Raw genomic sequence first — 22572 nt, forward strand, 5'->3', positions numbered from 1 at the left:
TTTCTTTATTAAAAGTTTTTTTAATGTTTATTTTTGAGAGACAGAGACAGAGTGCAAGTGGGGGAGGGGCAGAGAGAGAGGGAGACACAGAATCTGAAGCAGTCTCCAGGTTCTGAACTGTCAGCACAGAACCCAACCCATGGACTATGACATCATGACCCGAGCTGAAGTCAGACACTTAACCGACTGAATCACCCAGGCACCCTTGTTCAAATTTTCTACTTCTTCCTGACTCTGTTTTGGAAAGTTATATGTTTCTAAGAATTTATCCATTTCTTCTAGATTATCCAATTCATTAGCATATAATTTTTCATAACATCCTCTTAAAATCCTTTGTGTTTTTCTGGTGTCAGTTTTTATTTCTTCTCCTTCATTTCTGATTTTATTTGAATTTTGTCTTTCTTTTTTTTTTTTTATGAGTGAGGCTAAAGGTTTATCAATTTTGTTGATCTTTTTAGAGAACGAGCTCCTGGTTTCATCAATGTGTTCTATTGTTTTTTTAGTCTCTATGTCATTTACTTCTCTAATTTTTATTATTTCCTTCCTTCTACTGGCTTTGGACTTTGTTCTTTTTCTAGTTCCTTTAGGTATAAGATTAAGTTGTTTATTTGAGCTATTTCTTCATTCTTGAGGTATGCCTGTATTGCTATAATTTTCCCTCTTAGAATAGTTTTTGCTGTATCCCAACAATTTTGGCCTGTTGTGTTCTATTTTCATTTGTTTCCATGTATTTTTTAATTTCCTCTTTGATTCCTTAGTTGACCCATCCATTAAATATAGTAGCCTTTTTTTTAGCCTCCATGTGTTCTTTCCAGATTTTTTCTTATGATTGATTTCTAGCTTCATACCATTGTGCTTGGAAAAGATGAATGATATTATTTCAGTCTTTCTGAATTTACTGAGACTTGTTTAGTGGCCAGCATGTGATTTGTTCTGGAGAATGTTCTTTGTTCACTTGAAAACAATGCATATTCCACTGTTTTTGAATGGAATATTCTGAATATATATGTTAGGTCTATCTCGTCAGATGTGTTATTCAAAGCCATTGTCGGTTCATTTTCTGCCTGGATGATCTATCCATTGATTTAAGTGGGGTGTTAAAAGTCCCATATTATTATTATATTACTGTCAATTTCTTCCTTTATGTCTGTTAATGGTTGCTTTATTTATTGAGGTGCTCCTATGTAGGTGCATAGATATTTACAATTGTTATATCTTCTTGTTGTTTTTTTTCCTTTGTCATTATGTAATGTCCGTCTTTGTTTCATTAGTCTTTGTTTTATTTTTAAAAATTTTTTAAGTTTATTTATTTATTTTGAGAGAAAGAGAGTGCGAGGGATACAGGCAGAGAGAGGGGGGGAGAATGCAGAACCCGATGCAGGGCTCAAACTCACAAACCGTGAGATCATGACCTGAGCTGAGATCAGGAGTTGGACACTTAACCAACTGAGCCACCCAGGTGCCCCCCTTTGTTTTAAAGTCTGTTTTGTGCAATGTAAGTATTGCTAGTCTGATGTCTTTCTTAACTGGATGGGTGTACTCCAACAGTTGGCTCTAAGAGGAAGCTCCTATTATTTCTCATTGGTTATCATTTTTATTTTTAATCAGCAATGAGGAAAGTCAGGGATACTAATTAATGATAGAGTTGAGATAAACTGCATATCATATTAAACATCCTCTTCTAATTGACTTGGAGGTCATGGGAGTGGAACAGAGAACCTTCTGAATGGGTAGAAATTCCTATCTTTTCAGTCTCAGTGGTGCTTGCATGAGCTGCTGTACACGAGTAGAACTTCAGTGAGCAGCTGAGCCTCATAGCTGTGAGCTTTACACACCTCACTGTACCTACTTCACACTCCTGTTTTAACAGATGCCAAAAGAAAAAGCTTTCAGTAGTAAATGTTTCCTACTTTGAATAAACCACAAGGTGAAAACAATACAACTTCAATACTTTGACTAAGGTTTCTTAACAAGTCATAAAAGGATCCTTAGTTTATTCATTCATATCTATTTAGCAAACCTTAGTAGGTGCCCACCACCCACATTGCCAGATACCACCGGTTCTGGGGGTGGACTTGCTGACACCGTCCTATGTTCTCAGGCCCTTCATGGAAACCATCTGTGATTGAACAGCGGGGGAAGCTGAGAGCTCAGAGCAGGAGGGGTGGTCACAAACTTGCTGCAAAGGGCTGCCTGAGTCAGCCTTGGAGGGGGAGGGTGTTGCCAGTGAAGTGTGAGGGCAGCCCAGTGGGAGGCAGGCAGCTGACAGGTGGGCAGGGCCAGATCACAGGACCCCCTGAATGGGCTGACCCAGAGAAGGGCAGAGAGCCTTTGCAAGGGCTGCATCAGATTTGGGTTTCTTTTTTTTTTTTTTTTTTTTAATGTTTGTTTATTTTTAGAGAGCATGAGTGGGGACGGAGGGGGAGAAAGAGAATCCCAAGCAGGCTCTGCTCTGTCAGCACAGAGCCCCACACGGGGTGGGGGCTCGATCTCACGAACTTCGAGGTAATGGCCTGAGCCAAAATCAAGGGTCAGACACTTAACCAATGGAGCCATCCAGGAGCCCTGATTTGGGTTTCTTTTAATGAGGAGAGCCTCTGAGTCAGATTAAAGCCTTCCGTGGCCCACCATGGCTTCAGCTGACTGAGGTCAGCAGGGGATGCGAGGCTTGTAGCAGGGAGACCAGGTGACTAGGTAACTTTCATTGCTGACCAGAGGATGCAGCGTTTGCACCTGTTGCTTACCACCAGGATTCTCAAGGAGCTGTACGGTAGGGGGTGCTGTGGCCTGGGCTGGCTGCAGTGGCCAGAACCAGAGGTCTTTGGGCCTGAGGAGCAAGCCACTTAAAGCCACACAGGATGTTGAGTCTGGATGAAGGAGAGCTCAGAGGGAGGCAAGAACAGTGAGTCTTCGGGCATCTGAAGTCCCTCAGGTTGTGTCCCATCACCCTCGCTTTGTGTGGCCACGGGTGCTGGAAGTGGGGATTAAATGGGGCATCTGTAAGGTAGAAAGTGCTTTCCTCCTAACAAGCAGCTAGCAGCAGGTAGAGAAGGTCCTGCTGGCTATTCCTGTGGGGATGCAATCTGGAAGACAGAGCAACGTAAGGTCTTGGCTCAGAGTCAGACAGCTGAGATCAAATCCTGGCTTCACTGTATTCTAACCGGCCAGTCCTAACAAGGTTTTATTCTGTTTTGTTTTTCTTACCTGCAAGTGAGAATGGTAGTGAATTCCTCCCTCATAAGGGTTTCTGAGGGTTAAATGAGGTGATTGGTATAAAATACTTAGTATGGCCCCTGGTAAATATCAATAAATTTTAGGTTTTATCACTTTATTATTTATTATTATTAATATTTACACAAAGCTTCCTGGGTGACTCGGATGCATGGCCTGGTTGGGGTACCTTAATGAACCTTAAGCTTCCTTATATTTTGGGGATCAAGGATGGAAAAAGAAAAACTCAAGGAGCTGGTATAAGACTATGGTGTTAAACCTACAAAATCTCTACATTCCAGAATAAATGACTGACAGCAAGTTAGAGGTTCTGTTTAGTGCATTTGTCGTGATGACCATTGGGCTTTTAAATTCTATTTTTACTTATAATGAAGATCACAAACATAATAAAAGTGTTTTTAAATATTTTTTTTTACTATTAAGGATTTATTCCTAACTTTTAAAAAACTATTCATTTCTTTGATTGAAGAATATGGTATCGAAAATTCCCAAATTAAAGAGATAGAGTGAGGTAATTGTTTAAAGCAGATTGTTTGGATGCCCCAAAGAAGATGAAGGTTATTGGCCCTTTCCTATAGAACAGGAATGGATGTGGGCCAGGAGGGATGAAAGGGAATTGTAGCATATTGTACACGTAAGTACCCAAATTAAGACCCTGGGTCTTAGACCCAGGTTTAGACCACAAGTCTTGTGTGCTCATAAGTTACTTTTACGAGCCTATGTCATCTTGTCGGGTGTACCTGGGCCTCGTAAAGGAAGCCAAGGAGGATTGAGTCCCGTGGACAGCTGCAGGGGCTTGGCAGCCTTGGAGATTCCCCAAATTTGAGAGCTGCCCCTGAGTGGGAGCTCTGATGAGGGCCTTGGAGGCCACACCCAAGAAACTTGAACTCTCAGAACCCACCCAGCTCTTGCTCCTGGGAAGAGCTCCGAAGTGACTTCTGGCTGCAAGGAGATTCTAGGCCTCCCCACACTGCCTGGCAGGAAACGCGCTCCGAGATAGTACAGCTGGAGGGTGCAAGGCTAGGGTGGGAATAGATTCCGCTCCTCTCCTAATTGCACAGAAAAGATATTCTTTTTTTTTTTTTAACAAAATTTATTGTCAAATTGGTTTCCATACAACACCCAGTGCTCATCCCGACAGGTGCCCTCCTCAATGCCCACCCTCCCCTCATCTACCCTCCCCTCCCTCCCACCACCCCATCAACCCTCAGTTTATTCTCAGTTTTTAAGAGTATCTTATGATTTGGCTCCCTCCCTCTCTCTTTTTTTTCTTCCCCTCCCCCATGGTCTTCTGTCAAGTTTCTCAGGATCCACATAAGAGTGAGAACACATGGTGTCTGTCTTTCTCTGTATGACTTATTTCACTTGGCATAACACTCTCCAGTTCCGTCCACGTTGCTACAAAAGGCCACATTTCATTCTTTCTCATTGCCAAGTAGTATTCCATTGTGTATATAAACCACAATTTCTTTTTAAGTGCTAGGCCCAGGGTATAAGAGAAAAGGGAAGAGAACAGGAAGCAAGGAGAGGAGGCGAGAACACCACCAGCAGAAGGAATTTGGGGGTGCAGTGCGGTCAGTGGGTGCACTGTATGCTGGCAGTTCCTAAAGCCTGGAGCCCATTTGCTTTCCTCAGCTATCAGTAATTTCCACCCACAGAGGGCTCTCTATGTGGGCACTTTCACTGCAAGAGCCACTTCCTGTGTTGTCTTGTCACCTCATTCAGGCCCTGGGAGCAGCAGGAAGGTAGGGCTTGGGAGGCTGTGCTATCCAGAGCTTAGCCCTTGTGGATCCCCCAACCTTTGGCTGCTCAGGACAAGCTTCCCCGGGCCCTGCAGTATGGGCAGCTGGGTCTGAGAGGCTGTGATCCTGGGATCTCTGCTGCCTTTCTCCCAGCCACACGAGGCTATGCTCAGCTAGAGCCCAAGCCTCACACACACTGGCTGTGACGAAAGTTAAAACCCTAACACCCCTCACCCCAGGTACTGCAGGGTTCCTCTCACAGTATAGGCCGGCCTGTGTACTTGTAAGTACACTTATCAGACGCTGCTTGAGGGGTGCTGCACTGGTCTTAGATTTCCCTAAAATATGCCTTTGATCTTACCCTCTTGCTTCCCACAGCTCGGTCTGGCCTACAGGCTGAAGTCCTCACTCTATACCAGGCATACCTCTCCTTTGGTGCAGAGATAGGCTTTCACCTGCATGCCCTCCGTCCCCTCCCCTTCACCTGGTCAGCTCTCACTCATCCTTGAAGATCAGCTCAGATGTTGCCAGAATGGGTTGATTGCCCCTCCCATGGGCCTGCCTGTACCTCAGCACTTCTCACTCCATTGTGAGTCCTCATCGTCTTGTCTGCCAAGATTCTCGGAAAAACTTGCTATCCAGCAATGTCAAGCTTATTAGACCTAGTGCAGCAAGGGAGAACCCCAAGTTGACAAAATCTCCATAGCATCTCAAAATGAAGAAATCAGGGAAGGATACTTGGAGAGTTTTGGGGTCCAAGCGGGGTGATTTTAAGGTGGGTCTCTCCAGGCAGGAGACTGGTTATAACATTGATAGCTTTGGGTTGGTGAGCCCCACAAAGTAAGAGTCTTGAAGTGAGTCTTGTTGAGCAAGCTGTTAGTCTTGATAAATAAGTTGTTGAGTTGGTTTACAGTCTTATCTTGCAGGAGCAGGTATTTCCTGAAGCAAGCAGCTAGGTTGTTTTTACTTGGTGTCAGTATTGTCGAACATAGCCCGGGGAAAGTCTTCCCGGTCTCAGAATTGTTTAACACAGGGGTAGGGAATTAGTTTGGTGTCAGTTCTTATAGCCAAGTCTGTTGAACTGAGCTCCAGGAGAGCAGAGACCAAAATATAATCTTTGTGCAAACCCTGATCAATGCCTGTTAACACAGCACCTGGACGTCATAAGCACACAGCTAATGCTTATTCAATCCATGAGTGCATGAGTGTGGCCTCATCAGTGGCCCTAGGACCTTCTCGGGCAGCACCCTGCTCTGGAAAGAAGCAGCCACAGGAGAATGTGTCTAAGAAAATGCTGCCTGACCCTGGCTGCTCCGGGTGGGGTCCAGTGATTAGCATTGGTATGACCTCAGATTTTGTGAGAACTGTGGTTCTCAACACCCCCCCTCAGTGCAAATTAACCTGCATCACGGTGGCTGGGGAGCAGTTGGTGTCTGAGAAGCAGTTGGAGCATCCGGCCTGCTTGTGGGAGGCGCTCCAAGTGCTGTTCTACAGCTACTCACGGAGCACTTCCTGCATGCCAGCAGGCACACAGCCCTGCAGATACAGCGCGGAGGCCTTCCGAATTTCCTGCTCTGGAGGGTGCATAAACACACATCTCAAAGACACTGAGACTGTCAAAAATGACCTTTTTTCCCCTCAGTATAGGAGAAATATTTCTATGCTTGAATCCACATATAGCGAGGCATGTGTCAGTGTGTGTTCAAGGAGGCTCCTTCCCCCCTCCACCCACCCCCCATCCAGCTGTAAGCATCTGATTGACTTCCCCTGACAGAAGTCATAATAACAACGCTCTTCCTGTCCTTTTCTGTGGACAGATCCTGACGGCGAGTGGCGATGGCACATGTGCCCTGTGGGACGTGGAGAGCGGACAGCTGCTGCAGAGTTTCCATGGGCACGGGGCCGATGTGCTCTGCTTGGACCTGGCCCCCTCAGAAACAGGCAACACCTTCGTGTCTGGGGTAAACACCCAAGGAAAATCCCTAGGGGCCCTTTTCTCCATGGGAGGCTTATGCTGGCAATTTTGCGGACTGGATCAGACACTTCTCTAGAAGGGGCTGCAGGAATTGTCCTCAGCTCACTTCCACACCCCCGTCTCCCACAGCACTGGCACTGCTTGGGGGGCAGTGACAGTGCTGGGCTGTGAGGGTCTCCTGCTGCCGACATTCAGTCTACAGAGGGATCTGGAATGTTCTCCTAGATGAGCAGTAGGTGGAAGAGTTGACCATGTGTTATACATATGTCAGGGGCGAATAAGAACAGAGAACTGAGCAGGCCAACCTGCCTCAGGTCCTGTCTCACTTTAGTCAGGACACTGGTGAGAGAGGACAGTGCTGGACACACCACTGCATGGTGTTTGTAGCTGGAAGACATAAGGGCGCTTTGCTCCAAGCTGCCCGTGTGTTAGCGCGGGGCATCAGGTAAGGGCTGTGAGGCCTGTAATCGGCAGGGACCCCATTTTCTTTTTGGGTATTTGGCCCCAACTGTGTATGTTTCATTTCTGTGCCTTTAAATAACTATATTTATCCCTCCTCAACTGCACTGTCTTTTCAAATTGTTGTATCACTGTAGATTATATTGTCTCAGGGCAGTAAACTCCCTCTGGTTTAGTGTCCTCAAAAGATTGGAAGACACTCCTGATTGCTTTGCCCACATTCTCATTAAAGATAATCAGAGTGCTGAACCCCCACAGTGGGTATTCCTGAGATGCCAGTTCTGGTACTTCATCGCACTCTTTTCTCTGAGTTGAAACCAGCAACTTAAATACCAACTTTAAGCCATTACTTATTATTTGGCCATTGACAGTCTACATTGTACTACCCAAGCTTGATAACAGGGTTGCTCTGCAGGAATTTGTCAAATGCTCCTAGAACCATGGTAGTATAATGTGAAAACCTCATGTTTATGAATCTCTGGGTCATGTTGGCAACCCAGAGAGAGTGTTTACAGGTATTGAGGCAGAAGCCCAGGATGGTGAGTTGCTAGAGATACCCAACTAACTGCTGGCAAGGTCATGACTCCAGCAGCATGCTGCAGAGGTATAGATGGCCCAGCTCCACCTTTGCTCAAGGCTGCCCCATACACCTGAGATGAAGCTGGGCGGTCCCACTGTGCACCCACTGTATGCCTGCCCTCCCCCTGGGCTGAGAGGCAGAGATAAAGAGGAAGGAGGAAGGGGAAAACAAAACAAAGAGAGAAATGCCCAGGAGGAAAGCAAGAAGGAGGCTCTGTAGGGTTTACACCAACTTGGGAAGGTGCAAAAGAAGAAAACATGCTGAAAGAGAAATCTGGGTGCCTTCCGTTGCTCCCCCCACACTCTCAAGACCTGGTTCTGGCTTTCTAAGGGCTTATCAGTTGAGGAAAGCTAGTCTCAGAAAAGCATGTTGTCAGCCATTTACCAATGGAAAGGAAATGGCTCTGTTACATAACAGGAACTCATGCCCATCTGTAGACAGTCCTTGCAGTGGCCATAACTCTGGATAACTTTGCATTTGTAGGGATGTGACAAGAAAGCCATGGTGTGGGACATGCGCTCTGGCCAGTGCGTGCAGGCCTTTGAAACACACGAATCCGACATCAACAGTGTCCGGTCAGTGAGTAGAATGTTCACATAACTTCTCTGTTCTGCTGGTAATCCCTGGCCTGGGGTTCCTGCTCAGCCCAGGAACCACCTCCAGACTCAGTTTACCTGGCTGAGAGAGGTCTCTCCAGCAAGAATGGCTGATTTGTGGTGGCACTGAACAGCGTGCCAGATTGCTTGGATATTTTTAATTTAATGGCAGTAGGAGCAATTGATATTATCCTCCCTAAACATTATTTCCCATTCATTTATTCAGCAAATATTTATTGAGACTTACATGCTAGACATTGTTCCAGAGACAAGGTCTCTACTTCCCTGCAGGAGGCAAGACAAATACAAATAAACAAATGTACAACTTAATTTAAGGTAGTGATAAGTGTGTTATGAGAAAAGTAAAATAGGCGATGGGATGGGATGGGTTATTACTTAGGATGATCAGGGAAGACCTCTCTGAGAAAGTGATGTTTGAAAGAGCCAAGGCTTGAGCTGAGGTGGTAAGATGAGATGTGGAGGACTTAACCACAGGCCAGGTAGGGGGTGGCTGACATTGCCTCTGTTTTGCCTTTTAAGAGATCACTCCGGCTGCTGTTTGGAGAAGAGAGTGTAGGGAAGCAAGAATGGAAGTACTATGGCCAATTAGAAAGTTGTTGTGTGAGTCCAAGAAAGAGGTGATGGTGGCTGGAAGTAAAGAAGACATTGTGGAGACAGAAAGGTCCGGAATTGTGACATTTCTGAGATTTTACCCTAGCTGCAAGCTATCAATTTAGGCTGCCACAGTTTCAAGCATGCTGGTAGAAGACATGAGACTCCTGAGTGCAAGATTAAGGACAGTTTATTATTACTCCTAGCAATGGCATCAGCCAGGGTATCAGCTTTTTTGATGCTGGTTTCCTGAGCCCCAATTCCACAGGGTGAAATGGAGAGGGCCAGATGACACCTGCACAGGCCAGGGGTTGCATTACAGGAGAAGAACTCTGAGCTTGGGAACCCAAACCTTTTATAAGGGTCAGTAAGCAGTGATCCATTTACTAAGACAAGGAAGACTGGAGGAAGTGCAGGTATGAGTCAGTCATTGCACATGGATGATGGAGCTCTGTTTGGGGATATTTACATTTGAGATGCCTGTATACAATGAAGTGGAGACATTGAGTAGGTAGGGATCTATGAACTGGTCCCAAGAGAGAGGTGAGGACTTGACATGTAAATTTGGAAGATGGCACTGTCAAGACGGTATTTGAAATATAATCACCCAAGAATCTTCATTATACTTAGTGAGAAAGCACTAGACTTGTTCTCCTAAAAAGCAAGAACAAGATAACAGTGCTTATTTACGTGAGCAATAGAAATGTTTGCAAGAATTTTCTAGCTCTTTGCCTTCAACTATAGGATAGAGATAAAGGGGAAAGACACTTACTTTTGGCAAATGTGCAGTAATTACCTAGAAAATCATAGAAAACTAATACAGATGGTAAATGAAGTTGGTAAGATGCAGGATAGAATATAAAGCCACAAAATAAATTGAATCGTTACATACTCACAAAATAAAGCTTTAAGATGCGCATTCTCTCACCCATGCTGTTCCCCCTACCCTGACATCTCTTCCTCTAATATCCATTAGGTCTCAATTTAAACTTCCTTCTCCCCAGGAAGCCTGATTACTGAGAAGGCAATGAGTGTAACATTAATAACCATCATTTGCTGAATGCTTTTTATTTGGCACCATGCTCAGTTCTTTGCCTATACTATCTTATTGAATCTCCACAACAGGGAAAATGCATTATCATCCTCCCTTTTCAAATGAGGAAACTGAGGCTGGGTGAGATGAAGTCCTTTGCCAGAGGTATCACATGTAGCAAGGGATCATTGCATAGATCTGAGCAAGGCTCTGGGTATCTGATTCCAGCATCTGTGTGGATAATCACTTTCTTATCTCTGAGCTGACCCAAGTCCCAGGAATGAGGTGTGTGATCAACGGAAACTACGGTTACAGGGGGTCTGTTCTGTGTTCACTGCCTGGTGCAGACACACGTATTATCTCAGTTACTCCTCACCCACACTCTGCAAGGCCATTGTCACTGTCCCCTACTTATAGGGAAGAAAACTAGAGGTCAGTAGGCCAGCCAGAGGAGCTTCCCTTTCTGGCCTCTGTAAAGAATGGTCCTTGTGTCCCTAGAAGTGGAGATTCTGATTCCAATTCCATGGGCTTCACATGGAACAACCTTTCAGATGATTTCCAGATGATTCTGATGGACATTCAGAATTGGGAATCACCAGGGGTGCCTGGGTGGCTCAGTCGGTTGGGCGTCCAACTTTGGCTCAGGCCATGATCTCACTGTCCATGAGTTTGAGCCCCGCATCCAGCTCTGTGCTGACAGCTCGGAGCCTGGAGCCTGCTTTGGATTCTGTGTCTCCCTCTCTCTCTCTAGACCTCCCCCGCTCGCACGCTGTCTCTCCCTCTCTAAAAATAAGATAAAAAAAAAAAAAAAAAAAAAGAATTGGGAATCACCACTCTAAATAAAGTGCTTTCTACTCAAACTTTGTCTCTACAGATACTACCCAAGTGGAGATGCCTTTGCTTCAGGATCAGATGATGCTACGGTATGTTTCCAAGTTAGAGAGCTTTTCCTATTTGAGAGAGAGATGCAGTGGTTTAATTTCATTTTTAAAAAAAAACTTTTTTTTTATTACAGTAATGTGAATTCATTGAGGAAAAGTTGGAAGGGGGATTCAAATATCTTAATCTCCTAACCCAAGAAAAATCACAGTTGGGTGAATTCCTTTCTGTCTTTCTTATTTTTTAACAAAGTGCTTTATAATTTGCTTTTTTTCATTTAGCAATAGACTGTGAACACTTTCGTGTGTCAGTAATTAACTTTTCTAAATTATATTTTCTTAGTGATTGAATAGTATTCCATGTTATGGACATGCTATAATGTACTTTAGTCAATTTTTGGACATTTAGGTCTTTCAGGGATTTTGTTTTCTGTTAAAAAACGCTGCTCTAAGTAAATATTTTTGGTACTTATTATTTCCTTAGAATTAATTCCCAGACATGAACTTGCTAAGTCAAAAATAGACCTACTTTTAAGGCTTTTGATACTGTCAAGTTATGTTGACCTATTTTTCTAGAGAAAAAAGTTGCCTTTGGTGCCCTCAAAATATGTAATATCTTATTATATTATAGTGAGTTTCACCTTAATTTGGTCCTATGGAAGAAAGTACAAAGGGGTAGATTGAATGTTTTAACAATAATAAAGATTTAAAACTTCCGTATGCCAAAAAATGTGTAACAAATTATAAGGGCATACATCTAGGAAAAATTCTTGCCACCTATATGACAGACCAAATTGAAATCTATTAGATATAAATGGGGTTGCATAATCAGTAAGACAATACCCTAATTTTAAAAAAAGAGGATACAATGCAGACTGTTTACAAAGCAGTAAATCCGACATGGCAAGCACCTGAAAACGTTTTCAGACCACCTGTAACCCAATACATGCAAGTTTAAGTGATCATTGCTCATTTGGATTAGCAGTGAAATGCTGCATCGTGGAGGTGATGTGGTAAAGGAGCCTGGAGTTAGGACCATTGGTACCACCCTTACAGAGGACAGTTTTGCCATACAAATCAAGAGCTTTTGTAACATCTCTACCCTTTGATCTGGTCATACTATTTCTTGGAAACAGTTTTATTCTAAGGACTCTATTCCTTAACTATTATAAGGGAAACATCAGAGATGTGCATAAAGATTTTTACAGAAGAATGATCATCAAGGGGCACCTGGGTAGCTCAGTTGGTTAAGCATCCAACTCTTGATTTCTGCTCAGGTCATGATCTCACAGTTTGTGAGTTTGAACCCCACATGGGGCTCCTTGTTAACAGTGCAGAGCCTGCTTGGGATTCTCCCTGCCTCTCCCCTGCTTGTGCATTCTCTCTCCGCCTCTCTCTCTCTCTCTCTATCAAAAATAAAGAAACTTAAAAAAAAAGAATGGTCATTAACCTTTTATTTATAAAAGAGAAAAATTAAATAACAATCAAAAGGCATGGTTAAACATATTCTGATATATCCACATGAGGAATATGCAACAACCATGTTAGTCATGTGGTTTTGAAGATTATTTAATGATATGAGAAAAAAACTCATAACCTAATGTTAATAGAATTATGAGATATCCATTCCATTTAAATACACACACAAAATGGAAATAAGACTGAAGGAAATAGCCTAGATGTTAGTAAATACTTCCAGGATTTGGGGTGGTTTTTATTTCCTTCTTTAGGCATTTCTGCATTTTTCTGTATTTTCTACAATGAATATGTATCCTTTATCAGAAAAAAAGAAGGGTTTCATTTTTGCTTTTGTACCCCAAAAGTCTTCTGTATTTGCTGTTTCTTTGAATCTGTACTGATCCATGCAGATTATTAGGAATCAGAATTTAGGGAGAAACTACTAGGGGAGAAAACTGGAGATATTTCCCTTATCCCTCAAACTACACAAGCCACCAGCACCTGCATATAGCCCTGTGGTCATCTCTTCACCAACCCAGAGCCAGAAATAAGTGCTTCTTTATCTTCTTTGTCACACCAGTGTCGCCTCTACGACCTCCGGGCAGACAGGGAGGTCGCCATCTATTCCAAAGAGAGTATCATATTTGGAGCATCCAGTGTGGACTTCTCCCTCAGTGGTAAGATTTTATTTCAGAAACATTCCCGGGACTGTCAGACAGGACCTAAATGAAACCCAGCTCTCGATCCAGCTTTCAGCTGAACTTCCTATGAACCAGTGTGTTAAGCAATCTACATCTGCACCAGTTTTCTTCCACGACCCCCCACCCCACCTCACCCTACCTGAAGTGGCCTCCCCTATCCTGTTCATTTTAAGGGAGATGAAGGCTATGCCCACCTAATGCTGTTCTTTGAGACAATGCTGTATGAAAATTCCTATCTGTAGTGCCTTTAATTAGTCATTTCCTCCTCCGCCTTCCATTCTCCCCTTCATACCTTCAGAGGTGGAGGGGGTGAAGCAGCAGTCCCTTTCTCAATGCCCCGAAGCTCATGGCTCCTCTGACCTCACTGCTGGGGAGGCTGCTAGTGAAAGAGCAGCACTGATAAGACCATTCAGTTTCCCCAGACACAGCCCCCATTCTGCATCCGTGCTTTTATGCGTGCATGCTGCTATGCTGCCTACGGTGTCTTTTGCCTCCCTTCTCTGCCTGGTGAACTCCTACTCAGCCCTCATGAGCCAACTCATGTCCTTCCTCAGCAGTGCCCTCCTTGATCCCCCTTCCTCCATGGTCACACAACACTTCACACACAGCTAAGCACTTCCATTACAGCCCTTATCATCTAGTGCTACCATGTGTTAATTTAGGTGTTTGTCTGCCTGCCTGCCTGCCTACCACCACCACCACCATCCACAAGGGGCAGCAACTTCTCTGAATCCCCAGGGCAAAGCACAGTGCCTGGCACATAGCGGGCACTAAATCACTGTTGAATGAATGAATGGGCAAGTGACTGCATGAGTGAGTCAGTGAAAGTCATGAAAAGAAAAACAAAGGGAGGAACTGGTTCAGTAACCATCATGTCCTTCTACTTTGAGGTCGCCTGCTGTTTGCTGGATACAATGATTATACCATCAATGTCTGGGATGTTCTCAAGGGGTCCAGAGTCTCCATCCTGTTTGGACATGAAAACCGCGTTAGCACTCTACGAGTTTCCCCCGACGGGACTGCGTTCTGCTCAGGGTCATGGGATCATACCCTAAGAGTAAGAGAGCAGCTCTTCTATTTTACTGTGTGTGTGAGAGGAGAAGTGATTGGCCTTCTTAAAGCAGAGACTGAGGGTAATGTAGGCTGGGCTGTGTCAGCCAGAAAGAGCTCTAATTTCAGCTCTATGGCCACAGAAGGGATGAGTTGCCTGGAGAGATAGTGAATTCCCCCTCAATGCAAGTGTTCAGGCATAGATTAAACTGTGTATCAGCATGTAACTGAGGTAATAATTGGGGTAGGTTATCCAAAAGATTCCCTTTGATCCTACAAGTAAGATTCTTCTGATTCTAGCCTTTGGCAAACCACAGAGTGCCCCCACGGTGACATAGCCCTGTGAGACCCACAGGGGGGCTTTAGGGGACCCATGAAGCTCTTGAAATTATATGTCATATTTCATGTGTGTCTGTTTTTCTGGTAAAAGTGTCCTCTTGGCTTTCATCAGATTCTCAAAGAGCTCTATGATTTTGTTGGATGTTGGCTCCCCAGAAATATCTCCAAAATAGCCTATTCATAATGCAAAGCTAAATTTAAGGGACAAAGCACAAACGTGACAATCTTAGTGGCAGTCTTAGAAGGGGATACAAAGACAGATGTTTATGAGGTGCGGGGCTGGGGAGTCTGGTTTAAGACCAGATGCAGGGATTTAATTAGGATTGGACAAATTTGTGGCATAATAGTTTAAAGATTGCTGGACACAGTGTTGGGGGAGGAAGAGGATTTTGAAGACAGTCTTGAAAAGTAACCAATCATTTTTGATGCTCTGTGTTGGCCTGAGAGAGGTCTTCTCTAAAGAGAGTAGTTGAGTCATCTACTCTTAGGATAAGTACATTAAAGGATTTTTGTGAAGTTCCTAAAACAACAAAGTTTTCTGTGACTTTATCTTCCTGGGCAAGTTTCCTAAATTAGTAGTCATGTTAATGTACTCAATGTGGGTACAGATGGTTTTGGCACTTAGCCTAAGAGTTATAAGTCCCTAATAAGAAAGCACAGATGCCCTTCAGATGATTAACTAAGTGGGGCTGGGGGAATAGGTCCAAAGAAGTACCTTTGAGTTACCAGGAGTAAGGTGTAATCCATCCAAGACATGTGAGTGCTTTATTTTGGATGTGGGGTGTGAGTGTGTGTGTGTGTGTTTAATGTTGATTTTCTCTCTTTAAACTCCAGTTTTGCAAGTCATTAACTACTAAGGGACTACAAATTATCTGTTTGTGTTCGTGTCTTTGCAGGTCTGGGCTTAATCGTCTCTTCACAATGCACACCTGAGAGTAGAATTTGAAATCATCATATGTAAACAGATCTTTCTTCTAGAGGATCTGAGGGCTACTGCAACTTAGCTTAAAGGAGCAACTCTATGGCTGAAGTTCACTCAGCGTCCCCATTATTACCATTAAAACTACCACCCTTGGAAAGATACTGGTGTGAGCCTCCAGCACTAGGACACCTTCAAGTACAGTGTCTTGCATTTTGAACACTTTTTAAAATTTATCCATTTTTAAGGTTATTCTAGTTATATAGTCTCATCTCATTCTATTACCAACAGGATTCAGCATTTAACATATCCTGTAGTACTTCCTTAAATGAAATTTGTTTTCAGAGCACTTTAAAATCTGATTCCTCTCAGTGTGCACTGTCTTTGGAACCTTCCTCTAGAAGTGCTGATCTTAATGCACTACATGAGGCAGACTGTACTGACTAGTCTGTGATAGAAGATTCCAATTCCAAATGTAATTGGAAAATAATCACTTTTTTTAAGTTTATTTATTTATTTTGAGAGAGAGTATATGTGCATGCGTGGGGGAAAGGCAGAGAGAGAGGGAGAGAGAGAGAATCCCAAGCAGACTCTGTGCTGTCAGCACAGACCCCAATGCAGGGCTCGATCTCATGAACCTGTGAGATCGTGACCTGAGCCGAAATCAAGAGTTGGATGCTTAACCTACTGAGCTACCCAGGTGCCCCTGGACATAATCACTTTTTAAAAATTTTTTTATTGCAAAAATTTCTTTTTCAGTCTGGTAGTGTCTTTTTCAGATCAAACATTTCCATCTCTGTGAACAGTTCTAAATGAAGGAGAGATAGGCATTGAGTGGACAGGATGTTTGATTTATGAATTCTGTGATGATGCAATCACTTGGACAGGATATTTCCTGTCATTGAAGAGTAAAGCTGAATGCTGTTTGTGACACAAATGCTTCTCAGAGCAACCAGAACCTTTCTGTGCAGGAACACAAGACCACAAACTTATTTAAAAACCTGTTAGTAATAGTAGATGTTCTAGAATTAATAGCATCCACTCAGGCTAAAGTAGATCATATCCATATAAAGTATATTCATATTTATTGCATTGAAAAAGTAATTACATATGCAAATTAACTGATAGCTCTTGAGTAATAATGTCTTTGCTGCTCTTATATTGAGAAAAAAGAACACAAAAAAATACCTTGTCTTTATTTGAAATTCAGCGTTTCCTTCTGGAAGACACCAAGAATTTTTGTTACGGGATCCCGTTGTCCTTTTTTAAGGTGTTGAGGGCTCTTCTTTCATTCATAAACATGGCATGCATTACTTAATCAAACAGAAGGTCACCTCACACACCAAAAATCATTCCCAGTGGAGGCCTGCCCTGGGGGTGGTCTGGGGTCCTGTGGTGCCCTTGGGCTTGTGTGCTGAGGGCCCTGGGTCATCCAGTCTCCTCTCTTGGCCCTGCTCCAGCCTGGCCCTTCTCCTAGTAGTAGTTCTGGCCCTGCTGTTCAGAGAGGCCCTCCCAGAGCTGGAACAGGGCATGGCCATCAGACAGGTCTGGCCCTGGGCCTCCTGCAAACATCAGGGCGTGTGCCAGGCCCACCCTCAAAGCTACTGGTTCAGGTATCATAATGGGCCAGTCAAAAATCAGCTAGGCTAGCTTTTCCATTAATTATTTTCAAGTAAATATAATGGTTAGATTCAGTCATTTGCCAAGCAAACATTTTGCTGAGGGTTTTACTACACAGCAGGCCTTGGGGTAGAGAGAGAAATGTACAAGGCCCCTGCTTGACTCCAAAGAGCCCAGAATGAGCCACCTTCTCTCCCCTTGCCCAGTGGAATCCAGTCTGGGCAAGGGCTCAGGGAAATGAGCCTAGCCAGCTCCTGCCAGCTGATTAAGGGCCAGGCCCCTGAGTGTGTCTCACAGAATTCCCAAGCTGCACTCCCAGAACATCCCAGAGTTTGCTCCTGGTCTCCTAGTTATAGCATCCCCTTCCCTCTCTCCTACAGACCCTTTAGTGTCTCTGCACTCTGACCTGGACCTCCTAGAAGTGAAGGAATACAGGACAAAAGAAAAGTCACCTAGACTATGGGGAGGCAAATTCAAGGTTATGTTTGGAGAGGCAGAGAGCATCTTCAGTATATGTGCAAAAATGGCCCATAACTTTCCAATCAAAAAAGCTTTGGGGGAAAAAAAAGATGAACGCATTCCCTAGAACACTCACTTACCCACGTTGGCAGTAAACCACTGCCCACCGTAAGTATTTGATTTCACAGTGGGTGTTGTTTAGTATTTATTAATGAAATACTTGGTTTGGAATATACCACACCATGTGGGGACTCCAGGGTAACTCCGGTAATAAATTGTATTTTGCATATTGAAAATAAGGCTGAGTGGAGTTTTTTAATCAGTTTTTCTTCTCTTTCCTTTTTTTTTTTTTTTTTAAAGGATTTGGGGGCAAACTACCAAACCAGTTGTGGTGAAGGGTCCATATGGATGTACCCTTGGGTGTGCACAGCTAGAGAATGGTTAGGCAAAAAGGGTGGGTCAGGTAAGGAGGGGTGTGGTGATGGGCATTTATGGGAAATACCTGTGAACTGAAATCAAGGAAGCTGCTTTGGCGTGGGCTGCTGGCCTTGCAGAAGTGGGGCCCAGCTGCCAGCCCTCTTCTGGAATGAGCCAGAGACCAGAGGCAGGCGCTCCGTATCTACTTCCCTCTTTCACCCCTTGACCTCCTCCACACCTTCCCTAGATTACAAGTGGCTTAAAGGCAGCAAAAGGTCATAAAGGTGTTTGTGCCCCGGACTCTCACGGTTACTTGGCCAGCTGACTGGAAGGTGACACTACTGACACCAGGACCCATCTGTAAGTTAGATGGGGACAGCATGGTGACAAAGGGTGTGCACCTAGGTTCAGACCCAGCTGTACCTCTATCATAGGATACATGATACCTGAATTTCTCAGCCTCAGTTTCCTCATGTGTAGAATGGGAGAACACTAAAATATGTAAAGCACCTACCTCAGCCTTTGGCACATCTTCAACAACAGTTCCCTGTTTCCTCCATCTGTCCACCATCCTTCCTGCCCCACCACCCCTTCCTATCCCCTCTCTCTCTTCTCTTTTTCCCATGCCTACCCCCTGCCTCCATCTCCTCTGGTCCTCGCTATTTCCCTTACCTTGCTTTTTCTTCACTTCAGCCTTCCCCCCATTTCCTCCCCCTCCTTAAGCAGCCCCCAATCATGTATCAAAGTAGTAATTATCATCCAGTAGAGATTCATCTGGGCCAGTGGTTCTTAAGGTATTTGGTCCTAATGATCCCTCTACATTTTTAAAAATTATTGAGTTTTGGTTATGTGGATTATATCTATTGTATCTATTATATTAGAAATTAAAACTGAGAAAATTGTAAAACACAAGAATACAGAAGCCCATATTCCATTGGTGATGCTTTTACCAGATAACAGTAGCCTCTGGATAACTCCCCAGAGAATGGGAGTCTTAAAAGACACAAATACAAAAAAAGAGTATAATTCTGAAAATAGTTTGGACCTTGGGGGGCCTCCTGAAAGGGTCTCAGGATTGGGCCTATACTTTGAAACAGCTGATGGGGCTAACGATCCCTTCTCAAGAACCACTGTGTGAGAACCCCCCCTGAGGGCAGTAAGGCCCTCACAGGAGCTTGGGAAAAAAGGAGGGTGAGGATGAGGATCATTGAAAGGAACTGGAGGAGAGGTCCTCAAAGGAGGTTCCAAAGGGGCACAGAGAGGCAGTTGGGAAAGGCTAGAGGCCAACTGGGGCCTGTGGAATGCTAAAAATCTTTTCAGTTAAGGCCACTTGGGATCCTGGGGTAATCCCAGTAGATAGGTTAAATTAACTGGGGTTGGAGTTGGGGCCGTATTGTTGCCAGCTGACTTCCTCCCAAGCCCTATAGAGCTGGCTGAGCAGGGAGGTATAGATCTGCATTTCCCAAATCTGCCTGCCCTGAAAAACCACGCAGGTCAATAGCAGGTTAAAAATATGGGTCCTAAAACTATAGATATAGTTTCTGGAGATCTGGACTGGGAAGGACTGCAGAGGGCCAGGGATTCTGATGAGGCAGGTTGGGGGAAAGCTCTCAGTGAATCTTTTTGTCTCTGTGGATCCTTTCCAAGAACATGAGGCTAAACCACTCACCCTTTCACCCGTGATAAGAGAAAATCAAGTCACTCTTTAAAGCGGAGCACAGACCCTTCATTCTCTAGATGGGACGTGGCTGGAGCTAGGCTGGCCTTCAGGACTGATCAGTCTCCAGAGTAGGCTGACTCACAGCCATTTCTGGTGAAAAAAATGAAATTAGTATGTTTGTGTCATTGTATAAAGGATGCAGACCCTCTCGTGAGGAGATGGGCTCAGGAATGATGCTCTAGTTAATTTAACTGCATAAATAAATACGAACAACTAAATATAAGTATGGTATGAACATTTATGCAAAGGTTGTGACAACCGAAAATGCCTATCTTTGAACCAAATACATCACTGGTGAATACTTAACGTTATTGTAAACCAGGAACCATGAACCAGAGGTCAACCCACCTGTGCTCCCCAGTAACAGGCATCTTCACACCCCTAGGTCTGTACCCAAGAGAAATGAAGACCTGCCCACACAGAAACTTGAACACAAATGTGCACAGTAGCCCAAAGTGGAACATCTCAAATGTTCAACAACTGAGGTATGGATGAACAAACTGCAGCATATCAATATGACGGGATATTACTCGGCCATAAAAAGGAATGAAGGGCTGACTCATGCCACAACATGGATAAACCTTGAAAACATTATGCTAAGCAAAAGAAGCCAGACATAAAGGACCATGCCGTATATGAGTCCATTTATGTGAAATATTCAGAATAGATAAATACACAGAGACAGAAAATAGATTGGTGGTCACTTAGGGCTCGGGTTGGGATGAATGGGTAGGGACTGCCAATGGGTATAGGATTTCCTTTGAGGTAAGGGAATTAGATAGTGATGTCTGCACAACTCTGGGAATATACTAAAAACCACTGAATTATATACTTTGAAAAGGGTGGACTTTATGGTATGTGAATTATATCACAGTTAAGCTGTTAAAAAATATATGGAAAAAATAGGTAGTCTGTAGCTATTTTCAGTATTTACAAAACAAAACAAAACAAAGAAACCAGATAGGTAAGGCTCACCAACATGTCACATTTTGATTTTTGGTTAAAAGTGGTTGGACGAGGGGCATCTGGGTGGCTTGGTTGGGTGTCCGACTTCAGTTCAGGTCATGATCTCAAGGTCCATGAGTTCGAGCCCCACGTTGGGTTTTGTGCTGTCAGTTCAGAGCCTGGAGCTTACTTCGGATTCTGTGTCTCCTTCTCTCTCTGCCCCTCCCCCACTCATGCTCTGTTTCTATCAAAAAATGAATAAACATTAAAAAAAATTAAAAGTGGTTGGACGAGTGAGCATGGGAAACCCTGGTTAGTTCGTATTAACAATAAAAATTTCTCTGTAAAGAACTTTTCCCATGTGCCAGGCACTGTGCTAAGCACCTTGCATGCACCAACTCATGTAATCCTTGTAACAGCCATATGGTGCAGGTAGGTTATTATTTGCATTTTTTAGATGGGGAAATTGAGCGTAGGAGAGTTGAATAAGTTGCTCATGGCTGCATAGCTTCTAAGTGGCAGAGCCCGAATTTTAACCAAATCTGACTGCAAACTGCCTCCTTGCATCCTGTGGATCAGAAATTCTGTGTAGAGGTTAATTCGTTCATTTTCTGTTTGGTTCAACTGATAATTATTAGGAGTTAACCAAGGCAGGGCCAGAAGATTTACCACTCACCCCCAAGCTACTCCTAATCTAAGAAAAAACTGTGCTTGCTGCTAAAATATAATGTTCAAAAAGGTAAAATCATGGATCTCTGGCAGATCAAATATGATCACACATCAAAACATTTATTTAACTCAATGAGGGAACCCCTAAGATGTCAAAAACAGTTTGAATCAGAGCTTGATGTACAGAGATTTATACTCCCTTCTCACAAAATTCATTTGGCTCACTATAAATAAATCATTGACGTTGGTACACCAGGCACCCAGCAATACTGCTGGCCAGCTGAACCTTTGTAGGGAGAATTCTATTGTTGCCATACTCTCTTCCTGTTCCCATAGCCTCTTTGTTCACAGACCCTAGAGCAAGCACTGTCATGGCTAGGTAAAGAAGCTCTCTGACATCCACAGACCACAGAATTTTGTCTACCTGATTATTGAGTCTGCTCTGCAGTGGCTGCCCTTTTGGGGCGTTCATATGAGACATGAATATCTTCAGTCTGTACCCATCCAGAGGGATTCGGCCACATTATCTCTTTCCAAGATTTCCTTGTCACCAATCTTCCAATCCTGTTCTTTTCAAGGCCCTGATAATCCAGCCAAATCATTCAGCAACTGCCCAAGAATCAATGTAGATCTGTACTCTGGCCATCTCTCACTCCAGACCTAGTGGACAATCAAATATCTGGCTTGAATCCCTGTCCACTGGGAGGATTTTCCTTTACCACTATCTTCATAGTCACCCCTGAGTGGGGTTGTGATGCTACAGCTGTCCACTCTCATGTGGTACCAGCACATCATATAGACCCATCTGTAATGGGTCCCTCAGTCAACTGATCCTAAGCAATCCCTTGGAGGCCACAGGCATGGAATGAGGGAGGGGGCAAAGCAACAGGAGTTGGTGTTGTAGGACTCTGAGCCACCTGCTCATGCAATTTACTTGTACTTTATGGACCACCCTGAGTTCAGGCATATATATATTTACACATGATGACAGATTGCTGCTGTGTATGTCCAATGTATGTCTAGGTAGGCCAGACAACATTCACATGAGAGCTCAAGCTACATGGTCAATACTGTGGTTAGCCATTCAACTTCTACCAAGGTCCAGTAGCAAGCCAGAACCTGCTTCTTGAAAGAGTAGCTACCTGCAGAAGAGGACATAGATTTGCTTT

At 43.9% G+C, this 22572-nt stretch overlaps 1 protein-coding gene across 3 annotated transcripts in view; it reads left to right on the forward strand.

Annotated features, from left to right (window-relative positions):
* GNB5 (G protein subunit beta 5) overlaps window positions 1-16778 on the forward strand; it is a 53824-nt gene extending 37046 nt beyond the window's left edge. For all 3 annotated transcript variants that reach the window (XM_027067256.2, XM_027067258.2, XM_027067257.2), the window contains 6 exons: window positions 6791-6934; window positions 8471-8562; window positions 11103-11151; window positions 13145-13241; window positions 14156-14322; window positions 15551-16778. In XM_027067256.2, coding sequence (XP_026923057.1) covers window positions 6791-6934; window positions 8471-8562; window positions 11103-11151; window positions 13145-13241; window positions 14156-14322; window positions 15551-15562 — 561 coding nt within the window. In that variant the 3' untranslated portion in view covers window positions 15563-16778. The remainder of the gene's footprint in view (window positions 1-6790; window positions 6935-8470; window positions 8563-11102; window positions 11152-13144; window positions 13242-14155; window positions 14323-15550) is intronic.
* Window positions 16779-22572: the final 5794 nt, after the last annotated feature.

Source organism: Acinonyx jubatus, chromosome B3 (genome assembly GCF_027475565.1).
Source record: "Acinonyx jubatus isolate Ajub_Pintada_27869175 chromosome B3, VMU_Ajub_asm_v1.0, whole genome shotgun sequence".
Lineage (NCBI taxonomy): Eukaryota > Metazoa > Chordata > Mammalia > Carnivora > Felidae > Acinonyx > Acinonyx jubatus.